This window comes from Perca flavescens, chromosome 7 (assembly GCF_004354835.1).
Source record: "Perca flavescens isolate YP-PL-M2 chromosome 7, PFLA_1.0, whole genome shotgun sequence".
Classification (NCBI taxonomy): domain Eukaryota; kingdom Metazoa; phylum Chordata; class Actinopteri; order Perciformes; family Percidae; genus Perca; species Perca flavescens.
The window spans coordinates 8,633,282-8,655,929 of record NC_041337.1 but is presented as its reverse complement, the minus strand read 5'-3'; the positions used below and the strand labels follow the sequence as shown (position 1 = coordinate 8,655,929).

The 22,648-nt window shown below is 42.5% G+C and overlaps 2 protein-coding genes across 2 annotated transcripts in view; both read right to left on the bottom strand.

The window, feature by feature from the left end:
* Nucleotides 1–1,170: 1,170 nt before the first annotated feature.
* rsbn1 (round spermatid basic protein 1) lies at nt 1,171–15,516 on the bottom strand. The gene is made up of 7 exons (XM_028582398.1): nt 14,920–15,516; nt 13,613–14,280; nt 10,038–10,175; nt 9,101–9,243; nt 7,933–8,100; nt 5,715–5,823; nt 1,171–2,167 (listed from the first exon to the last, which is right to left on the bottom strand). Exons 1-7 carry the CDS (start codon nt 15,491–15,493, stop codon nt 1,640–1,642), a joined length of 2,328 nt encoding a protein of 775 aa, XP_028438199.1. The 5' UTR covers nt 15,494–15,516; the 3' UTR covers nt 1,171–1,639.
* Nucleotides 15,517–17,931: 2,415 nt separating this feature from the next.
* Nucleotides 17,932–22,648, bottom strand: part of magi3a (membrane associated guanylate kinase, WW and PDZ domain containing 3a) — a 184,968-nt gene continuing 180,251 nt past the window's right edge. The window contains exon 21 of the mRNA XM_028582397.1: nt 17,932–20,963. Within this exon, the coding sequence (XP_028438198.1) occupies nt 19,978–20,963 (986 nt within the window). The 3' untranslated portion in view covers nt 17,932–19,977. The remainder of the gene's footprint in view (nt 20,964–22,648) is intronic.

Here is a 22,648-nt window from a genome sequence, read left to right as displayed (position 1 = left end):
ACAACAGGTATTCGCAGTATCACACCATTACACTCACAGACAACCACAGTAGCCCGCTACAACGATGCCTTCATCACCCATCATAGAGACATCACCAGATGATGAACAAATTCAAGTCAAATGAAAAAATGACTTGAGCGCACCGACAGCATTCACATATTCCCAGCTATAACAACAACATAATATTTACATACCAAATTTTGAAGACATACTCCACACCTGAAGAAAAGATTCAGACAATTATTGCAAAGTGCAATAGCCATGATTCTTTAGTCATTTGGAGGCTTCTCGTCTAATAAGATAATCGTCTTAAATATTCATCACTGGTTATAAACCTGTGTTCATATGTGCTGCTCAGTCTTAAGAAAAATAAATAAATTATCAAATACAATATCAACAGTAAGAAAAAGGGAAGCGTATAAAATGGCATTTAAATAAAGAATTGTGCAAACCGCAACTTATAAAGCTGACCAAAAAAAAAAAAAATATATATATATATTTTATTTTAATTAGATCATTTTATGCTCCCAGTATGTTTTATTATTATTTTTTTTTTTTATCTGGCTGTAACCAATCCAGGAAATTCAATATTCATTTGGAGCTTTTTTTTTTAAATGACAAAGGCCCAGCTTTACGGACAAAAGACAATGTCCTAAATCTCTGAAACTAAGTCGACTGTATCTTCTGGGTAAGGGTAGTCTACATGCCCCTGTCGCTGAAATGAATAAAACAGTAAATATCATGCTTCCAGAGTAATCATATATTACATATGTAAACAATCCTAACTGCCACAGACTTCGATCCTCCATGAAATAATTGTGTCAAAACTAAAGAAACAGCGGAGCCTTGAACATACATAAAGAATGGGTCTCTTACAGTAAAGCTTGATTTATAGTTATGCTCCTGTGAGGGTCTATACCTGTGCGCTAGTGTGTCTGCATCGTTCTAGCATATCTCTTTAAGAGAATAGCAGAGCCGGTGTGTGTGTGTGCGGGGGGAGTGTGTGGTAGAGCGAGAGAGAGTGACGTGGATTAGCTTCGGAGCGAGTACCGACTCCAGCGGTGGCGACAGGGAAACAAAGTGTCTCACCTGTTCTTTTCTGACCACGGTCAGAAATCTGTAGCACCAAAAGTTAACCCTCTCCTTGATTTCATGTTGTTTATGGAGAAGGAGAAGCAGGACATGAGTAGGGGGAAATGAGACGCTACCAAGCCACGGCCGAGCGGACCAATCACAGCGGTTGTGGTCTGCGTCGTGTCCGAAGTGTAGGGCGTAGGGTCCGTATGTACACGTACCTACGTACCGTGGCTACAGCGTAGATTCAACGCAGAACCATAAATCAAGCTTTAGTGTGGAAACTCATATTATCAGTCTAAAATTTTTTTGAATGAGACAGTAGAGAGTTCAGGTGCTATCAACAAAACAAAAAAAAGAACAAAATGTGTTACATAGTCCCATTAAGTCCCTTTGACTGAAAAACATACGGGAACATTTGATCAACATTTAAAGATAAAAAAGAAAGAAGTGCGATGAATAATGAGAAGGCTTCGTGATTGACTCAGATGTCAGTTTTAGTCGACGAGTCCTTCCCATACGCTCCTCTGCAGTGGGCAGAGATGGAGTGAGATATTGGGGGGGGTCATTTCGGGAACCCCGCAGTGCGGCCGAAATCTTTTGTAAGGGTGGGCTCTGTTGAAGGTGTACATCCAGGGTGGACTGGTTCAAAGGAAAGGGGGGGGTTCTGGTGTCTTGGGGGCAAGTGAGCAGATTTGGTGGGCTGTGGAGGGGCCGGCTGAGGCTCCTGGGGAGGCGACGCTGGCCTCTGGAACTCTGGCTCTTCAGTCTTGGCCACGCCCCCACGGGTGTTGTCTCCCTGTGGCCGGGCACAGGGGGTCACGGTGGCGTCGGGCCTGGCCGGGGAGGAGAAGGAGAATCGCCCTGAGGTGGGGCTGAGATCACTGGGCTCCTCCCGGTCCTCCCCCTCTGGATGGTACCGTTTGAGGCGGATGTGCCAGGCCAGGCTGCAGACCGCCGACACCGTCTTGAACTGGTGGATGACGTTGCGTGGGATGAAGTAGATGTCGTCGTCACACAGCTGGACGCGGGCGTAGCGGATGCCTTCTCTCCTCAGCTGGTTGAGCTTGGCATCGTCCACCCACTGGACACACTGCATAGAGACACACAGTCGTTTCAGGTTTAACATTTTAGCAGGAGATTATATTATATTATATTATATATATATATATATATATATATATATATATATATATATTTTTTTATTTTCATGACTATTTACATTGTAGATTCTCACTGAAGGCAACAAAACTATGAATGAACACATATGGAATTATGTACTTAACAAAAAAGTGTGAAATAACTGAAAACATGTCTTGTATTTTAGATTCTTCAAAGTAGCCACCCTTTGCTTTTTTTGATAACTCTGCAAACCCTTGGTGTTCTCTCAATCAGCTTCATGAGGTAGTCACCTGAAATGGTTTTACCTTCACAGGTGTGCTTTGTCAGGGTTCATTAGTGGAATTTCTTCCCTTATTAATAAAAAAGCAAAGGGTGGCTACTTTGAAGAATCTAAAATATAAGACATGTTTTCAGTTATTTCACACTTTTTTGTTAAGTACATAATTCCATATGTGTTCATTCATAGTTTTGATGCCTTCAGTGAGAATCTACAATGTAAATAGTCATGAAAATAAAAAAGAAACGCATTGAATGAGAAGGTGTGTCCAAACTTTTGGCCTGTACTCTATCTATCTATCTATCTATCTATCTATCTATCTATCTATATCTGCAGTATAATATCCAAACAAAGATGTGATGGTGAAACGTGGGAAACTTTGTGCAGAAAGAGATTTTTGATCTTTGTACCGGTGCAGCACAATAAATCGGCCATTTAACACCTTTGCGATAACAACTGCCGCAATAAACACATTGCGAAAGGCTGTGGCGTATAACAAAGACACTCAGAGATTTTTTTTTTGTGTTGGATAAAAGAGAATATCAGAGAAAAACTGGTGTTAACTGTTAAGCCTTTTTTTTTAGTGCTGCCTTTTATGTTTAATTCAAAGTTCAATTTGTTAGATAAAACAATGTTAGAAAGGATTTCCTTTCATTTGTTCTAAAATTAAAATTGTATTTCAGCAGAATACCAGAAGCAGCAGAACTGAGTAGACTTTAATAGGCCTATCGGTTTATTTATCAAGTAATATCATTATCGCAAATCGCATATTTTCCTCATATTGGGCAGCCCTACTTTGTACTCCATGTGTTCACTTGGATGATGTGTGGGAGTCTGTCAGAGGAGAGTCTGACAGTTAACTGAGAGGTAACATCAAAGGAGAAGGCTAAAGCGTGAGTTATGCTTCTGCGTCAAATCTACGCCGCGGCTACGTACGTAGCTACGTGGAGACACAGACCCTACGCCGGACCCTACGCCCCAGCCTGACGTGCACCTCTCGGAAAATGTAACTACACGTCGCGGCGACGCACGTCGCTCGGCCGTGGCTTGGTAGCGTTGCATTTCCCCCCCGACTCATTTCCTGGTTCTCCTTCTCCATAAACAACATGAAATCAAGGAGAGGGTTAACTTCTGCTACAGATTTCCCACCGTGGTCAGAAAGCACTTTGTTTCTCTCACTAGGACTCTAGAGTCGGTACCTGTCACTCTCTCACTTGCTCGACCACACACTCCCCACAGACACACACCAGCCTGATTCCCTTAAAGAAATCGACGCACACACCAACGTACAAGCATTAGCTTCTGGCCACTTACGTAGGCTATGGCCAAAGCTCTGCGTGGAGCCTCTGCACAACGATGAATCGCGCTTAAGAGTTTGACATCAAAAGTCTTTCGCCCAGGGAAGGCAAAGGGTGTTTAAAAAAAAAAATAAAAAATAACCTGCCTCTAAAAGGGCAGAGGAGGACACTATTTACAGGTCTCCTCTCCATACAGCATGAATTAAAGTCTTGACTCTGCTATCTTTCCTGAAGAAAGTCTTCTACATTTTGACTTGATTTATCACACCAGCGACTTTGTAATTGTTTTTGGGGGACCAAGGAGATATGCTCTGACATACACATCCTAAAGGATAACGTACCTGCAGGGGCGGATCTCCCCCCACACTCTAGAGCCTTGCCCCCCCAGCTGCCCCCCTAACTTTGGTGATCCGAAAACTGAATTTGTAAAAACAAACCGCCACTATGTCCACAAGCTTCTCAAAACAGTGAACTAAACAATACATTTACCAACAGTGAAGAAGTCAATTTAAATTTCTAATGTATTCTTAGCCCCCTGACCCTCAAATACTTAGCTACGTCCCTGATTCAAATGTGAGAACGGCGTTCGCTCAGTCTGGCTCACACACAGCGAGTCTGCCGCGGTGCGATGGTCCTGCAACCCGGCTGGAGAGACTGAGCTGCCCCCGAGCCTCTGAAGGGGAAGTCAGAAGTCAGTTTCCCCAGGTGTAGTTTAAACACACATTTAACTTAAAGTTACATTTGTAATGAATGTCTATTACGTTAGCCAAAATCAGCGCTCAAATCGCTCCCTCCTGATTTGTAAGAGCACACTGCCCTTTGATTAGTTTTGAACAGTTTAATCTAAAATATAAAATCTTGTTTGTATCAATAACCTTTATTGATGGTCGCCGTTTCGCCGACGTTACGTTACAACACACAATACGGTGCCAGTTGGGAGATGGATCAATTTTATTTGATTAGCTAAGCAGTCCTATAAAATCCACTTCCTCTCACATACCCCACCAATACGGCTGCACAAATTAAACCAGGTTACAACTGGGGAAATAACAAATACCATAGGATTAAATAGCCTAGTCTAAACATAACTGTTGTGTGCATGTGATACATTTATATTTGTTATAAGCTACTTATTAGCTACAGGGCCCTAAGTGTAAATGTAATAAAATAATTAACACAGCTTTTCAGGTCAGAGTAGCCTAGCTGAAGAAATTAGCTGGAGCCTAAACATTAAAAGGAAGGCTAAAGGTGGGATATTGCCAGCTTTTTTGCTAAGAAAATTCAAAGAAGTACACAGGATGAAGAGAATGAGGGAAATGAAGGAGAAGGCAGTAAATTGGAGAGACCATGGAGGGTCAGAGCAAGAGAAGACCACAGAAGGAGAAGAGGAAATAAGTGAAGGAGATGAGGAAAAAGAAGAATCAGTGAGGGATGAAGAGGAGGCTCCAGATTCAGAGAGAGGGACAGAGGCAGAGAGTGATCAGGAGGAGGCAGATGAAGATGACAGGGAGGGTGTGGCCTGTAGTTACCCCTGGACCAAATGGTTTGTTTTTATTTTTCTTCCATATAAATTGCCGTACAGTAGGATAATATGTAATGTCACTTATATGCATTGGCTATGTCCATGTTTAGAACAGGTATATTCATTCCCATCATAGACTCAATGATCAGTGAGACGGACAGGTGCTGTTCAATCTCTAGCAGCAAGATAATGAGAGGTATACAAGCTTTAGATCCATCAAACAATGACTTCTTAACAGAAGAATTGGTTTTGTTAGTGGCTGAGGAATATGGCTCTGAAAAGTATTAAAAGTATTTTTGTTTGGTTAAAGCCATTCACATATAGGGATTCCCACGTACTGTCTACCCCTGCCACCCTGCCAAGACCTCTTGCCCCCCCTTTGCCACCCCATGTAAAATTTTCTACATCCGCCACTGCGTACCTGAGACACTGGGGGCTCATACAGATCCAGCTGCAGCCTCTGGACAACGTCGTTGAAGTCCCCCGCCTGGAAACACACCACGTCTTTGGTTATCCGAGGTCGGTTATTCCTGTAACACATTACCAAAAAAAGCATAAAACACACAGACTTACTGTATTCGCGTTTCTCAACACATTATGTCATTGCGAACATTAATGACTGCGTCCCAACATATTTGTTAAGGCATATCAATTAGGATCAATTAGCACCGAATCCAGGATTCGGATTCGGACGAATATTGGGCTTTTTGACGGGGTTCGGTTTCTGCCGAACCTTAGAATATTTTCCACTGAACCCTACGCTTGCACAACGAGCGCTACGCTGGTTGACGTCATGCCGCCGCCGATAATTACGGAAAGGTGTTTACGTAGGTGGACCGTTCAATGCAGTAGGCGGTGAGAAAGGGAAAATGGAACTCGTGAGCAGAAAAAGTGTTGTTTGGCAGTACTTTCAGTCAAAACAAGGCCATTCAAGTCCAGCTACATGTTCAATCGCAAAGCCGATTTGTCTCATGGTGGCAAGGACCCTAAACTAGGGCTGGGTACCAAACGTCGATACTTTTATGGTATCGAAAAAAATCTCCAATCCTATGAGTATTGAAAAATTCTTTATCTTTCGGTGCCAAATTTCGGTTCCAAAAGCATCGGAGCACGTAAGCGCAAGCTTATCTGTCCTCTCTGCATATTGACACAGACCGGAGCTCCGACCGACACACACACACGCGCACACACACACACGGTTAGGTGTGGACGGAGTAAACTGTCTGCAGTTTTGTTGAAGTCACAGAAAGTCACGGTTGGTTTTAAGTGTGGTCACAGTTTTATTTAAACTTCACGCAGACAGCGTTTGCTGCGATATGATAATAGGCTCGTTCGAGATGAGCCAGATCTGCGCAGAATCGATCACCGGCGATCGCCACCCAATGCATGCCGGTTAGATTTGTGTCCGACTTAATCCCGACTTGCTCTGACGTCATGCACACGTGGGCAACGATAACTGCATGCTGGGAAACGCCGGCCTCTCATCTGATCGAACAGCTGATTGGTTCAGAATCGACTTAACATGATGACGTTTTATATAAACTTTTTTATTGATTTTGAATCGGAGGGATTTTAACTGCTATTTGTCTGATTTAAAAGCTTATTCTGTACAGAACACATGTAGTGATGTTTATAGTTATGTTTAGAAGTCAGAGAGACTAAATCTGTTCAGATTGCAGATCATCTACAGTCTGTTGATAATTAAAAACAGCAACAAATCACATGTAGAGAATTGTGACAGCTACTCTGTCATAATAAAATCAACTGGAGACTGTGTAGGAGCTGATATATGGGTCTGATAACATTTTATTAAATCGGAATCAAACCACAGTGTTTGTGTCACTTCCTGTTCAGTCTGAATGCTGCTGGAATCAGCTGGAAAACTGTCCGACTTGAGAGCGGACTTTTGTTACCGCCCCCCCCGCTGCTGCCGCCTGCTCTCGTCTACTTTACAGGCGAGGTGCAGTTCATCTCCAACGAGCCTATTAATGGCGAGCTGAAAGAGGTCGCGGTGCTGTTGATGTTACACTTCCTCTTAGACAAGCAGCCACAACGGTGGTTTCTCTGCCCTGATGACTGACTGACAGGCTGAGCTTGTAAGGCAAGGTACTTTTATTAATGTTACTCTGAGGGAGCAGTTTTACTTATCAGAATTTTTTAATTTTGTTAACTGTTTTGATTCACAATTAAGGTGGAAAATAAAAGCTTTGTGTTTAATGTATTTTTGTTGATGTTGAAATGGATTTTAAAACATATGGTATCGAAAAAAGTATCGTTGGGAATCGGTATCAAAACTGAGGTATCAAAATTGGCACCGGATCGAAAGATTCTGAACGATACCCAGCCCTACCCTAAACCATATACAACATTGCCACTGTTAAACATTTGCGTATGAGACATCTGAAAGAGTGGTGCATGAAGGAATCTACAGACAGCAGCCAAAATGTAGCAACTTCAGGTACGGCAAAGGAAGGACAGTCACAGCTAGAAACTTGAACCCACTTTACCGTGTTAATGGACTGAGGATGGGAGTAGGATTCGGTATTCTGGTTCGAATTTGACATCGAATCTTAACCAGTGGATTCGGTATTCGGCCGAACCCCAAAAATCTAATATCCTTAATATCAATAGGCACTCACCATTCTCCAAAGTGCACCGCCTTCAGAACCCCCACAGCAGCGGTGCTCTGCCAGTCAAAGCTCTGGCCTACATGGTCAGCATGGGCCTTAGTCCGGTCCTCAAACAGAACCTCTCTGGGTTCACTGGCCCTCGGCAGGTAGTGGAGGTTTTTGATCTCATTCATGGACCTAGACAAAAAGATGTGAAGATGTGGGGGGTGGGGGGCATGGGGAAAGAACAAGAAGACAGGTTTTAAGTCTACACTTTCACAAGCATGTTTTTACCTATATTTCCATAACAACTATCAGGGTTTCCCACAGCACTTTGCAGTTAAGGCGGGGCCCTTAACAACATGCGCCTGCCGCCTTAACTAAGTCGTCAAAAAAAAAAATATACATATATATATATATATATATCTGCTGTGTTACTCTGTACGGTTTGAGTGGGTGTAATGTACAAGTCGCATCAACACAGTCTGTAGGAAACAAGGTAACCGCGAGTTGTCAAGATACCACCAATCACAACGGAAAGAGCATTTGCTGGCAATGAGTGTAACTGTCGTTTATTATTTAAAAAGGGATAAATCACACTTTCCTCTTAATAACTGCTAAGAATTGTAAAGCACAAGGATTACACGATTTGCTATCACGAGTAATAGAAGAACGGTGTTTTTATTTTTATTTATTTATTTGTCTTCTTTGTTTTTTTTTTTATTTATTTTGTTTTTTTCTTCTTCTTTCTGTCCTCTTTTCCTCAGCAAAAAGGGTTTGTTGTGGGTGGGATGGGGTTAATAGAAAGAGGTCTTGTTATAATTTACATTTTAATGTTGCATTGTACATTGTATCTTCCTCTAAATCAATAAAAATGGATGTAAAAATGAATTGCCATTTCACAGCCGAGTGTGCGTCGGAGTTTGTCAACAAACGTGCGGGCAGCTGGGGCACGCCCGGGCAGAGACGGGGTGAGTGGACTCACCGGAGCGTTGGCATATGGCAGGCAGAGAGCATTTCTATACGTATCTCTGTCCTGTTCTGTTCTTCACATCAGTGAGGCTTTCTTCTCTTGTTTCAACGAAGTGAATACATGACAAAGTGACTGGAACTATCCATCACGCCCCCCCCCCCAGATGGCAACCCCAACCCTACCACCGTAACTAACACATTTTCTACAGCTGGGGCTGTACAGTACCTGCGTCTTTTGAATGGAGACTTGGGCATGTCAGCGGTGGGTACCATTTGTTCCCCCGGTCGTACCCACATGATGGGCCCATCGTCACTCTGAGAGCGACAGTCCAGCTTCAGACTGGAGAGGCTTCCCCACGGTAGGGTCATCTGTGGACACACACACACACACACACACACACACACACACACACACACACACACACACACACACACACACACACACACACACACACACACACACACACACACACACACACACACACACACACACACACACACACACACAGTTATGAAAAGTATAGTCTGGATCAATGGAAGTACGTTTCCAGAATCGTTGCCTGACATGAGCGGAAGGCGATGGACATGCACTGGATGTCCCTAACCTTCCTCTCTCTGTGTGTTGCCGTTCTCCCTTCGGGGAAACAACAACAACCTTCAAGCTAGCAAGCTACATGCTAAAAAAAAAAAAATGGAAGTTTTGAAGACAATTTGGATAATGCAAGAACGCTTGGTTCTATCTGGGAATGAGTGTAAAGATTTACAAAGAATATGTTTACGGCATTTCCTCTCTAACTGGGACGATTCGGGACCGATTGGTGGGATTCCTGTGGACGAAGTACACACGGAGATACACTGGTAAGAGATAATGAGGTTTAACCATTTATCAGCTAATTTAAATAGCTCATGTTACTGTATTGTGTGAACAGTTAACTTCATTTAATATTGTAATTGGCATTTTCTTTTGTGGGGTGCAAATGTTCCACCAAAACAAGTTCCTTCCAGAGACTATTTAGCAGAGACTATTTAGCAGAGCCACCGTCGCTGCGTCCGGAGCTTAGCGACGCCAGAGCAAAAACATTGTTCCTGTTGTGACTGCCGTGCTGTGGTTTACTACCTAAGATAGAATATTCATAAAAATGATCAATAAATCTTTTTCCAACCTTGAGAAAGGGCGACTCCTCCAGCATGTCGAGGAACTCTGGGAAAAAGTCTCCAACTTCCTCATCCACAGCTCCCACCAAGCTGATCTGCCTCATGGGTCCGGACCGGTAGGTTCCTGAACAGTAAGTCCGGCTCACCTAGGACAGGAGAAACAGCTTATGTCATTCAATGCGTCCCAGTCGGTTCTACACACTCATTAATGATGTATACAGTATAAGCTATATGCTAATTAGGGCTGGGCATCGCCATTGTTTTCCCAAATCAATCCCATTCCAATTCACAAGGTCCCGACTGGATATCAATTAGGTTAGGGACATTTCAGAATAGGATAGTCTATTAGATAGTCTGACGCATTGTCATTGAACATATACAAACAAAATTGGATGCAGACCTATCAGTGCAAAAGCGCAAAACAGCTGAATAAATATATAAATCATAAATATAAACGAGCTTCTAAAAGACTATACAAATATATAAAAAGGGACAGGTTTAAAAAAAAGAAAAGAAAAAAGAAAGTTACAATGCCAATTTTGCTTGGAGAGATTCTCAGAGAACTTATGCGGTAAACTGTACAAATGAGAAGCAACCCTAAAATATTTTTAGAATGCACCAAGTTGATGTTTACATTAATGGACCCTCTTTTTGGGGTTCAGCTCACCACACCATGGTGGAAAGGCATGTATTAAAAGATCGATATAGGACTTTAAATAATCAATATCAGATCACTCAAACAAAGATTGATTTCAATTGGACAATCGATTATTTGAACAAAGCTGTGATCCTAATTGTTTTAGAACAGTTTTTTTCCAGTTAGTAGTTGGACAAAAAAAAAAAAAAAGAAGATATATGTGGATCTATCTACAAAAATTATTGCTAATGCTTTACCAAAAAACTCCTGACTTCCTTGGTATTGTCCAGTGGTGTAGTCTAATGTATTGTAGTGGGTATACTCTACTGTATGGGCCTACATATATATGGGCCAGAATGGGCCTTTTTGGAGGGGGGGTGGCATATCATACTGGTGGGTCTGGGTGCCCTCCCCCAGGGAAATTTTGAGTGTCAAAGACTTCATTTCCTTGCATTCCGACACACTTTTATGCACCAATTTATGGTGAAAATACCTTTTTCAACCTATATTTTGACAATTCAAAATATATCAAAATTATAATGGAAAGTATGTGATTACGAGCCATTGCGCATTTTTAAATTGGTATATGGAAATCCTGGAGCTTTCTCAGTGGGTATACTGCATATACCTGCGTATCACATAGACTACACCAACAGTATTGTCATCACTGTTCTGCTTTGAGCAAAACCAAATTACTGCTCTGAGGAAGCAGTATGTTACCTACAATATTACTTTTGTCTGACATAATCCTTTAAGCTAGAGGTAGATTTGGGCTGTGAAGATGCTACAGCAGCGCGTCATGCCTGACAGATCCTTTATTAACTCTGAAAATCCACACACAGTCACACTGATGGATTCCTTACATGCTTATACGTGTGTCTGGGAGATAAGCTGCACATCACAGCCTGTGAGTTTTATACTAGTATATGCAGATTCCTTATTATTATTATTACTACTCACAGCTACTGTACCAATGTATAGGTAACTGCATAGAAAATATGACAGACTGTAACCGTTGTAGCAAAGGTTTGCCTGCATACAGTTATTATCCTGGTGTGTGAACACTGCTGTCATTATATTATGTTTCCCATCCAAAGGCCTACAAGATGCAGTTTTATAAACAGCACTGGGCCCAGTAAAGTGCAGCAGATACAACAAAGCACTTCAGTGCAATCATTCTGCTCTCAAAGCATTAACGTATTCTCTGGACCCCCCCCCCATGGTGAAATTATCAAGCTAGGTCTACTTACCATGCATAAACAGAAACCAACTGAGCTCTCTCTGTGTTCTCTGATGATCAAACATTACACAGGCAGACATACTGGCACACTGTTTCTGCCCCTCTCTCTTTTTAACCCGTATTTATTCGGGGAAGGTTCACTGAGAGGAAGCCTCTCTTTTTGTAGGTACCCCCTGATCACATTCACACAGTTACACACATTCACACCTGGGAGCTGCCCGGCACAACCACAGCCTGATTTGCTGGCCGCTGAGCAGCTCCCCTGGAGCCGTTTTGGGCTAAGGGCCTTGCTCAAGGGCAACCCCCAGTGGTTGTAACTTTCCACACCCAGATTTGTCCTGTCGGTCTGGGGATTGAACCAACGACCTCCCGTCCTGACCGGCCTGTCGCAAGCTCGCTTCTCTAACTTCTTTAGACACCGCTGCCCTCTAGGGATGTCCTCGACTAAAGAAATTCTTAGTCGACTAACACTTATAGGATTTTGTCAACTAATCGATTAGTTGATTTAATTAACAGAGCTGTGCGCCTTGAGAGGTGGTTAAGACTAGAAAAGCACAATATAAATGTAGTTAATTAACCATCTGTAAAACTGAGTTTCTCCACAATTAATCCTGCAAAAGCACCACTTTAAATCTTGTGTTTACCATAAATGTGCTCAGAAGTTTCTTGGAAATAAGTAATTTAGCATGAATAAGCATAAAAAATGATTAATCGACTAAAGAAATCTTAGTCGACTAAGACCAAAACGACCGATTAGTCGACTAATCGACTAAGAGGTGGCAGCCCTACTGCCCTCTTCCACTGCCATCTTTCTTAGACAGTGACGGTACTGTAGGTATGACTCTGTGTCGACGTGGAGCAAATGCCACTCCATTAGATCTCTCTAACTACTGGGTGGCAAACATGCTCCAAACGCACTGCAGTCAGCTCTTTTTCTTTTTTACTTTTTACATATGCCAACCACAAGGAACTAAGTTACTAATGTATATTCTTTTTAGTTTCTTAATAGAAATCAATTATGTTTTGTATCAGTAATATAACAAGGTAACCAAAATCCGTAATGCTTAATTTTAGAGTTCCTCTTCTAAAAAGTCTCTCCGTTATTATGCATTATTATCACTTTGCCTCTCAAAATGCAATATGAGGTCTGATTATAACTGACCCTGTATGCCTAAATTACGTTTAATACATTGCAACATTCTATTCTGTGCCACTGCACTCTTGTCTACTTAACCAGCAATATACAGTAGTATGATTTAGACTCGAGAAATTAAATAACAACGATTTTGATGATCGATTTGTCATTTTAAGTAATTTTTTTAAAAGCTTTTTAAGCAAAAGGTCTCTGGTTCCAACTTCTCAAATGTGAACATTTGCTGTATATCTTAGATTTCTATGATGGTAAACTGAAACTCTTTTTGGGTTCGGACAGCTGGTTGGACAAAACAAGCATGAATATGTCAACTTGGGCATTTTTCACTATTTTTCTAAATTTTTTTTTACTCAGCCATATTTATTGATAATCAAAATAGTTGTTTGTTGCAGCCCTACATCTTCAAATTCAAAAAAGAAACTTGCGGTTTGAGCTGTTCCAGAACAACACTAAATGACTCCTGTATTTGGTTGTGATAAAACTGATAGGTGTTGAGTGCAATGCAAAAGCCTCTGTCAAAGCCACACAGACCAGTTGCCTTTTAATAACATACCTGAGAGTGAAAGTTGGCAATGGTGGTAGTCTCAATGTCTTTCTTGCCCAGTATCTCCATTTTGACTGGTGTGTTTGGGAAGTTGAAGGCAAAGTAGTCCAGGAAGTCGGGCAGGAAGGCGGCTGCCCTGTGCACCACTGCCAAGGCATACGAGGCTGCACCTCGAGGCTTCTCCGCAAAGGCCAGCTCCAGAAACTCCTGGGCGAAGCACTCCATCTCAGCCGGGCTGAGACAAGCTATCTCGTCAGCGTAGGCATGCAGAACGGATCCCCCGCCATTGGCTTGCCTTTCCTCATGCATGAAGCGTCCGCACCAGGTGCCTGTCTGGAGGCAGGAGCTGCGGATGTAGTGGTCTTGGTGGGACAGGAAGGGGACGTGTCCCAGTTTGAGAGCGCGGAGGTAGGGTTGGTGGTTCTCGATAGTGTCTCTGCCGGGCTGGCAGTCGCTTTCGTGCTTCACGGTGCCGGGCAGAGATGGATCGGGGCAAACGGGCAGATTGAGATCTGCTCCGAGCCCTGCACACACAGTCTGAACGGCTTTGTTGTGCACGTATCGGACCTTCTTGCCACTGTGCTCATCCTCACGGTGCTTCTTCTTCTTCTTTTTCTTCTTCAGGAGATATTCCTCCAGTGTTAGAGACTTGCCATTCTCATTGTGGGGCCTCGGCTCTACAGATACAGGAGTAAGTAAAGGTCAGAGGGGCACGGTACATGTAGATGGTGAGGGGAAACTGAGGGGGTGTTTTGCTCTGTAACCTTGTTGAACCCTACATCACAACATTATTTTCTAAAAACAATGCATAATTCATTAATTTAGCAATGGTGATTCATAATGTAATGCTACCCACACTTAAAACGATATTGTACATAAGTTACCCAGCTTATCTCAAATCATTTACACCGGACCACAAATGAATGAGATTTTGTCAGCATATATTTTAGTTCTTTTTAATGGCACTACAGTGTGCCTTACCTGTAAGAGAGCAGGTAAAAGTTACTGAAATCTGCTACCAAAACACCAATTGTAGGCTACATACGGTTACAGTAGCCTACTAAACATATTAAGTGAAAATTGTAAACCTGTTGCAACCTGTCAAAGACTTATGTTGTCCCTGGACACCCCTCTGGGAAAAAAAAAAAAAAAAAAAAAATATATATATATATATATATATATATATATATATATATATATATATATATATATATATATATATATATTTTCTATATTCTATATTCTATATTCCATTCCATATCTAAATAAGGAACCCAGCCCCCCTTTTGGTATATGCATAAAATAATCAAACTCACCCTTGCTTTTCTTCAGTTCTGCGTGTTTCACATTCGCCTCGGTGTTTTCCTTCTTGAGCTTCAGTTTCAGGTCTTTATCCCGGTGCTGGTCTTTGAGTTCCTGGGGCTTGGCCTTGACCATTTTGAGAGGCGTGAAAGTGAAGAGCGCAGGTGGTTCGGGGAGCACCGCTCGCTTCTTCTGCAGCTGCTCCGGTACCTTCCGCGGAGGCGGAGGAGGCAAAGTCGGCTGCAGGTTCTTTGTACCATTGGTAAGACTGCGGTTGTGGTGCTGCTGTTGCTGGTGGCGGTGGTGGCGGCTGTGCAAGACATGTTTATCTCCGCTGAACTTGTGGGCTTTCGGGTTTTGCTGCAGCTGATGCGGCTGCTGGGTCCGGGGCTCAGCGTGTTGCTGGTTCGGGTGCTGAGGGAGCTTCACTCTCTTCGCTTCTTTCACCCACTTGTCCCGTTTGTCAGCGGGCGGCGACAGGTCCCTTCTCTTCTTCTTTTTCTTCTCTCTAATGAATCTATCCAGACTGTCAATCCTCACATTTTCTTCTTCTACTTTGGCACGGAGCAAGTCGACTTGAGCTGCCATCTTTGGACGTACAGTACATTTAAAAGGACTCGGGTTCCCCACTGCGCAGGTGCGCGAAATGTTGTAGTCCAACTAACATTATTTTGTAGTTCATGTCAGCATATTGGGTCTTTTGCGCACGCGTAAGACGCGGAGCTGTGGGTGATGTAGTGTATTAATATCGCAAAGCTACACGGGAGTTTGAGTACTCTGTGCTGACTGCGTGCGGCAACGCACGCACTCACTTCTGCTCAGCTGACGTCATGGTTTATTTATAGTCACAGCCACGAGAGGCAGCGCTCCGCCGTTTGCAGTCAGTGGGAAGCAGAACAGACAGTTAGAACAATAGATATAGAACATCTATATCTATGGTTAGAACAAGCTCTCTTCATTCAGCTTCACAACGACATACAAGTATATACCCTCTGGAGGAACCAAACATGGCCGACTGGGTGTCAAACTCAACTTCACTAAGGGCCACACTAAAAAATAAGAAGCACATCAAGGGCCAGACATGTTTACTTCATTGATATGCTTTTATTTAATTTAAAAAAATTGTATTATTGCATGGGTCATATAGTCTTCTCACTTACAGTTTGGTCCTAAAGAAGTCTTGAAAAAAGATCCTCAGTCATCATAGAAAAAAAAAGCGCCCAAAAACGTCAAAAAAAGTGACAAAAACATCCTTAAAAGTGGCAAAAACTTCGGCAAAAGTGACAACAACGTAGGGAAAAAGTTACGAATCGTCAAAAAATAAAAAATATGACAAAGTCAGAAAAAGTGACAAAAACTAGGTGGCCCAAAATGTATTGTAAACCTTTTTGGCCCGTGGGCCTTGAGTTTGACACGTGTGTTAAAGGATGGGTTCACAATTTTTCAAGGAGGCCTTAAATGGTATGTAGGCTACATTAAAACAGGTTTGCTTGCTGTACCGGTTTATACTGGTCATTAAGAGATCCCTTCCTTATGTGCTTTCAATGGAAGTAATAGACCTTTTTCACAGCAGACACGTTGACTTGTCATAGTAGGAAAAGCACAGCTGACATTGATAACCTTAACGATGGCTCAGTTCCATCAAGTGTCCCAGTAAGCTGTTTCAGTGAGTCAGCATGCCCAGTACCAGGGTCTCTCCTAAAGTGGAATGCAGCCATCAGTAATGGTTTTGAATACACCTGTGCTTTTCCTACTAGGACATGTCAACATGTCTGCCATGAAAAAGGTCTGTAGGGGACAAAATCCAAAGTCCTCGTTCTTTGCAAAATACATTTCAGCGTTTATTGGAAGTCAATATGAGCCTAGATTTAAATACTTACTACTTTTTATTGATCCCCGGTGGGGAAATTAAATTTTTTTTTTCCCACTCTGTTAGAACACACAGGCCTGAAATACACACACACACACACACACACACACACACACACACACACACACACGCACAAATGGAGAGATGTCAGAGGGGAGTGGTCTGCGACTCCTGGAAAGGCTGGTTCGGTGCCTTGCTCAAGAGCATCTTGGCAGTGCAAATCCGTACAGGGACCTGAACCAGCAACCCTCTGGTTCCCAACCCCAACTCCCTACAGACGGAGCTACTAAGCCAGCCTAAAGAGGCCGACTAATATCCTATTAGTTTCTCATAAACTATTAATGCATTTTAGCACATAACGAGGACTGGGGATTTCTCCTTCATCATTACATCAGAAACAACCTTTAAATGGCCAGGATCGGACCAGAATGAATGTGATTGATTGCAGCAAGCAAAACCTCGTTTCTCTATATATATATATATATATATATATATATATATATATATATATATATATATATATATACATACACACACCTGACTATTGGTTTAAGACAGACTTGAAAAAATGTGAACCTATGTTTTAAGAGAATATGTGGTGGCAGTCAAAGAAGTTTAAACGGCTGAAAGTTTAAAAACTATCATATTAAAGTTGCAAACCCTCCAATGAGGCAAAGAGGAACATGTGAAATCTCGTGACCGGCTGCTATACCGTCCAAAGAGAAGTGCAGGATCAATAGGATATGCAGTACTTGCTTCTCTGACTCCACGGAAAACAAAATCAAAAAAATACTTGAGTCATGTTTATTCAGTAAACCTTTATTTATCAGTGCATGAACAGAATGCCATGACCAGATTATTTCTTTTCACCCATTTTACAGTATATCATTTCCTCTCAGCTCCCTTAAAAAAATAATGAAACGATTTACAGAGGGGGAGGGGTGGGGGGTTGTATTTCTGCATGAAGGCAAATATTTATACAGGTGCTGTACAATTTATAAACATTTACAACTACCATGATGTCAAAACTAAAACTTTTTTTATATATATATATATATATATATATATATATATATATATATATATATATATATATATATATATATATATATATATATATATATATATATATATATATATATATGTGTGTGTTGGAGCGATGCAAGGCCACAGGATCATACACGGTAATGGCATGAACAGTAAATTATACAGTAGCCCATCATATAAAAAAAAAAAAAAAAAAAAAAAAGTGGACAATAAATTAGTAAGTGGTTTCACAGACCAATGCGTGGGTTTCTTCTGTACATCCTTAAACCGGCCGATAAAGCTACGGCTCAGACGACGACTAGTTGGTGAATAGCACTTCATGAACCACTAGATGTCTCTGTACTCCACAGTAGCAACATTTAAACACTACATTTTGTCTTCAGAGAAGGCCACAACTGATCCCAATAAATATAAAAATTATATAATATATATATATATTTTTTTTTTCTTCATCTAGGACTTAAATCCCTGTTTGATTAAATTTGATAATCTTTATAGAGCAATTTTAAATAGGACTCCCAAAGAAGCAAGTCGAGCCATTTTCACATTATGCACTGTGTGCAACCGCTAAAGGGAAGCATATTGTGATGACTTTCTCTCATTGTGTGGAAAATATGAGTGTCTGGCTTTATTTATAATGAAAGACAAAAAGGAAAAAAAAAAAAAAATCAAAAAAATCAAAAAAACGTGACAGCCATGATTTTGTTAATGATGAACAAATAAATCAAACATTTACATTTTTCTCACATTATGGGTTATGTACTAAATAAAACAAAGTTGATCAAAAAATAGATTTGGAGGTTAGAATGAGGGAAAGGGGATAGGTTTTGTTTGTGCCTACATTTGTGATCATAAAAATACAATTCTCTCTTAAAGTTTTCATTTAAGTTGAAGGCAGAGGTCTCACTTCTTACAATCACGCTCCGCTACTCATCTAAAGTATGTGTCAATATATGAGTAGTCACTTTGTTAAATGATATAGGTTTCGGATTAAGTATAGTCACTGCTACATATGAGTCATCTAAAAAATTAAATAAAAAAAAAGACACAGGCCTACCAGTCAGCTTGTATACATACACACACATAGCCAGAGGATCTAAAACACAGAGCTGCTAACAGTAGACAACATCATGAATCAGGCTGGCGTGACTGTTCACAGACCACGACATCTTAGAAATAGAATGTATAGATTTCGTAGGGTTATTGTTTTTAGGTGACAATGCTCGTCTACGCATTCTATTTCCAGCATTAAGTCCACATCAAAAGTGAAATGACTCAACATGGATGTGTGTACTAACAGTTTTTTTGCTCACATATAATTTCAATAAATTACACTATGCTTTTTAATATCAACACCCATATAACAAACATTAAGAACTAGAACCACAAGTATCTGGTCTGCTGATTGATGCATATAAAGCTCCGGGGTAGTCGGTCTGCCCTCCGATAAGCCAACGGGATCAGAGGGTCGATTAATGTGCATGAATACAGCCACCCATACAGTACACAATTCTAGTCTGACTCTCGGAAAGAAAAAAAAGAAAGAAAGAAAGAAAAAAAAAAAAAAAGACCGTAGAAGACATCCTTCTGCGGACGATTTTTAAGATAAACTCAGCGGTGTCGCTTTCTAGTGACAGCAACGGTGAATCAATCTCACCAGGAAGAAAAAGCAGAGCGACTGTCTCAAAACTTACAAAGTGACACACAAAAAAAATAAAATAATAAATCAAAGCGGGATCCTTCATCGAGGCGGGTACTGTCTCACAGTGAGTGCAATACGGAGCAGCTTCTTTATAACCGGAGTCTCTGATTGGCACACAATAGACTTCAGTGTAGCATCCCAAAAAAATAAAAATAAAAATCTCCCTCAGAACCAACCTGTTACACACACTCGTCTTCGCACAGTACAAACACTCCTGTCGGTACGATCACGTACTGTCAGCTGCTGGATGCAAACTGACCGAGGCAAACTGGGTGAAAAAATAAAAAAAGAAAAATTCATGAGAAGCCACATTGCTGGTTACACAGTGATCTGCTTTGTCCGTGGATCGTTAGAAAATCAAAAAATTGTAATCCTTCCATCCTGAAAAGTACATCTTTTAGTGGCTCAGCTTTCTCTTAATGTTCGCCGAGAGTCCTGGGAGGATATCGGAGATCAGATATCCGCCTGGGACTGGATCTTCGCAGAACTGGGAACTTTCCACGGACCGGGGGTGATGGGAGCCTTCTTGCTGGTGGCGGTCCCGTTGCAGCTGGGGTCCTGGATGCTACTGCTCGACCCTCTGGGATCCTTCCGGTTCACTTCTTCAGGCGGCCCATGGTACTTGCTCTCCTGACGTTCCTTGTCCCCCTTCTCCCTTCGGCTCCTCCGGCTCAGGGTGCCGCCGTCGGCGTCCGAACCGGCCCTCTCCCCGGGAGCCTGCGAGAGGGATTTCTGCGCCGCTGCCTCTTGCTCGGCCCTTTTGCTCTTCTTGCGCTCGCCGGTCCCCGAGCTTTTGTCTCCGCCCTCCGTGGCCCCCCTCTCCTGCCGGTAGGCCCCGTCCTCCTCCATGTACCTCCGGTCTTGGCCTTCTCCGGAGGCGGCGCTGGGTTGTTGGCCGGCTGGACGCCGGGGGCTCTGGGGCTCCTCCTCCGGGTTCTTCAGGGGCACAGCGGGGTCCGGCTCCCTCTTGGAGCTCTTCCTGGGGCTGGAGGAGCGGTGGTCTCTCTGCTGCCCTCGGGGTTTTCGGTCTTTCCCCACATCCTCCAAGGATCCGCTGTGGCCTCGCTCGGCTTTCCTGGGGCTCTGGGAGCGCTCTTGGCGATCCGAGGCTCCCACGGGACCGGAGGGCTTGGACTCACTCCGGCTGGTTGTCCCGGTGTGGGTGCTGGGGCTGGTGGTGCGCCTGGGGTTCTGGTGAGAGAGCTGCTGTCCTCTCGACTGGTTGGCCTGCCTAGCGTGCTCCTGCCCGGCACCAGGGGACCCCGGCGCCCTGGGATCCCCCCCGGAGAAGTCCTCCGGGGCGGAGGTTTTGGGCGAAGACGGGGACAGTTCCGAGGCCGAGAGGGAGACCGAGGATGGGGAGGCCGGAGCCGACTGGCCGTCAGATACAGAGAGTCTGGGGAAGCTTGAGGTTGGAATGGTTACTTTGTCCTTTGAACCTGAGAAACAAGCAATGGGGAGTAAGAAAACGTTGGAGCCGAGTGACAAACGCATGTCCTCTAGGGGGGTCTGGACCCCCTGGTGGAATCTAACCGACTACATTTACTCTAGTACTGTACTGAAGTTCACTTCTGAGTCTTTCCTTTTCACGCCACTTTCTACTTCTACATTTCAGAGAGAAATATTGTACTTTTTACTCCACTACATTCACCTGACAGCTTGAGTTACTTTACAAATTTAGATTGTTTATAAAATACCATGTTTTATTATAAACTAAACTACCCTACACTATAAGGGCCTACTAAGTCCAGCTGAAATGATTAGACCATTAAACACTTAGTTGTTTAACAGAACTGCTTGGATTGTTTCCGGTTTCTAAAAAAGAGATTTTTTTGCATTGAGTACTTTTACTTTAATCACTTTAAGTACATTTTCCTGATGATACTTACATACGTTTACTTAAGTAACATTTTTTTTTGTTTGTTTAAATGCAGGACCTTTACTTGTAACAGTAAGAGTATTTCTACAGTGTGGTATTAGTACCTTTTACCTAAGTGAAGGATGTGAATAGTTCTCCCACCACTGCCTGCATAAGCTAAAATGTTATTTCACACATTCAGTAAAAAAAATGGAAGATTAAACATGTCATGCAACAGAAGCACAATATCCTCATATTGTGATAAAAAAAAAAAAAAAAAAATGTCCGCCTCGCTCGCTTTCTGTAATAACCCTCTGCGATATCGCTCTAAACATTTGCCTTGTTTGAGATATGTATCAGCCGGCGACACAGCCATCAATGGGAAAAAGGTGCTGGCGTTCACCCAGCAATGACGTTTCAATTCCACCCCACCACCCCCCACCCACCCACCCACCCCGGTGCTGATAAGAATTGCACAGCTGTGATTGAGAGCAGATCTATGCAGCAGAAAAACCAGAGAGAGAAAAAGAAGAGTGATGAACTTAAAGTGGGGCTGAAATGAGCTTTTGGATTTCTAGGAGCGATAACTCATAGAAATTCATTTGGTAAACGTGGTCTTTGGATTCAAAGGTTGATGCCAGTGAATGCACACGGATCCTTTTTACCGCTCGTCACTCACGGATCGATATCGAGTTAGGGATTATTCTCCAGGCCTCCATCTTCATTCAGGATGAGGTGTGTGTTCAGTGGCATCCCAGGTTGTGTTTTTTTTTTTGCAATGCCCTTAAAAAAAAAACCAAACATCGACTTGCAGAGCTCTGAAGCCTCCCAGCGCTCCTGCAGGTCTGTTCATTCTTCGAGGACTCACTGCTTTGGTTCAGCCCTCCGGGGGAAGAGGAACTCTGCTAACTGATCTCTCTTTTTCTTCAGATTGATCATGGGGATGAAGGAAGGGACAGAGAACGACACTTAAAGAGTAACTTCGTTTTGTTTTTTTTTTCTTCAACCTGGACCCTATTTTCCCATGTTTTTGGGTCTTAGTGACTGACAGGAACGACAATCTTTGAAGTTGGCCCAGTATTAAGCGAGACCGCTTTACGTCCCCCCAAAAGTGCTCGTTTTGCCACAGACAAGCTCAGATCATTGTTCAAAGTGTCTGACAACATCATGGAACAGATCCGTACAGAGACAGACATTTCTGTCAAAGAGTAAGATCCTTTTTTGGACAACCTGATCTCACAGAATTCCGTGAAACGAACATGGCCC

Bases quoted from the DNA above. Each gene is read 5' to 3' on its own strand.
- rsbn1 (XM_028582398.1), bottom strand. From the start codon at position 15,493: ATGGCAGCTCAAGTCGACTTGCTCCGTGCCAAAGTAGAAGAAGAAAAT. The intron at 10,176-13,612 runs GTATGTTATTAA...CTCCTGTCCTAG, and splicing joins TTGCCAACTTTCACTCTCAG to GTGAGCCGGACTTACTGTTC. The intron at 2,168-5,714 runs GTACGCAGTGGC...GTCTCTATGCAG, and splicing joins ATGAGCCCCCAGTGTCTCAG to TGTGTCCAGTGGGTGGACGA.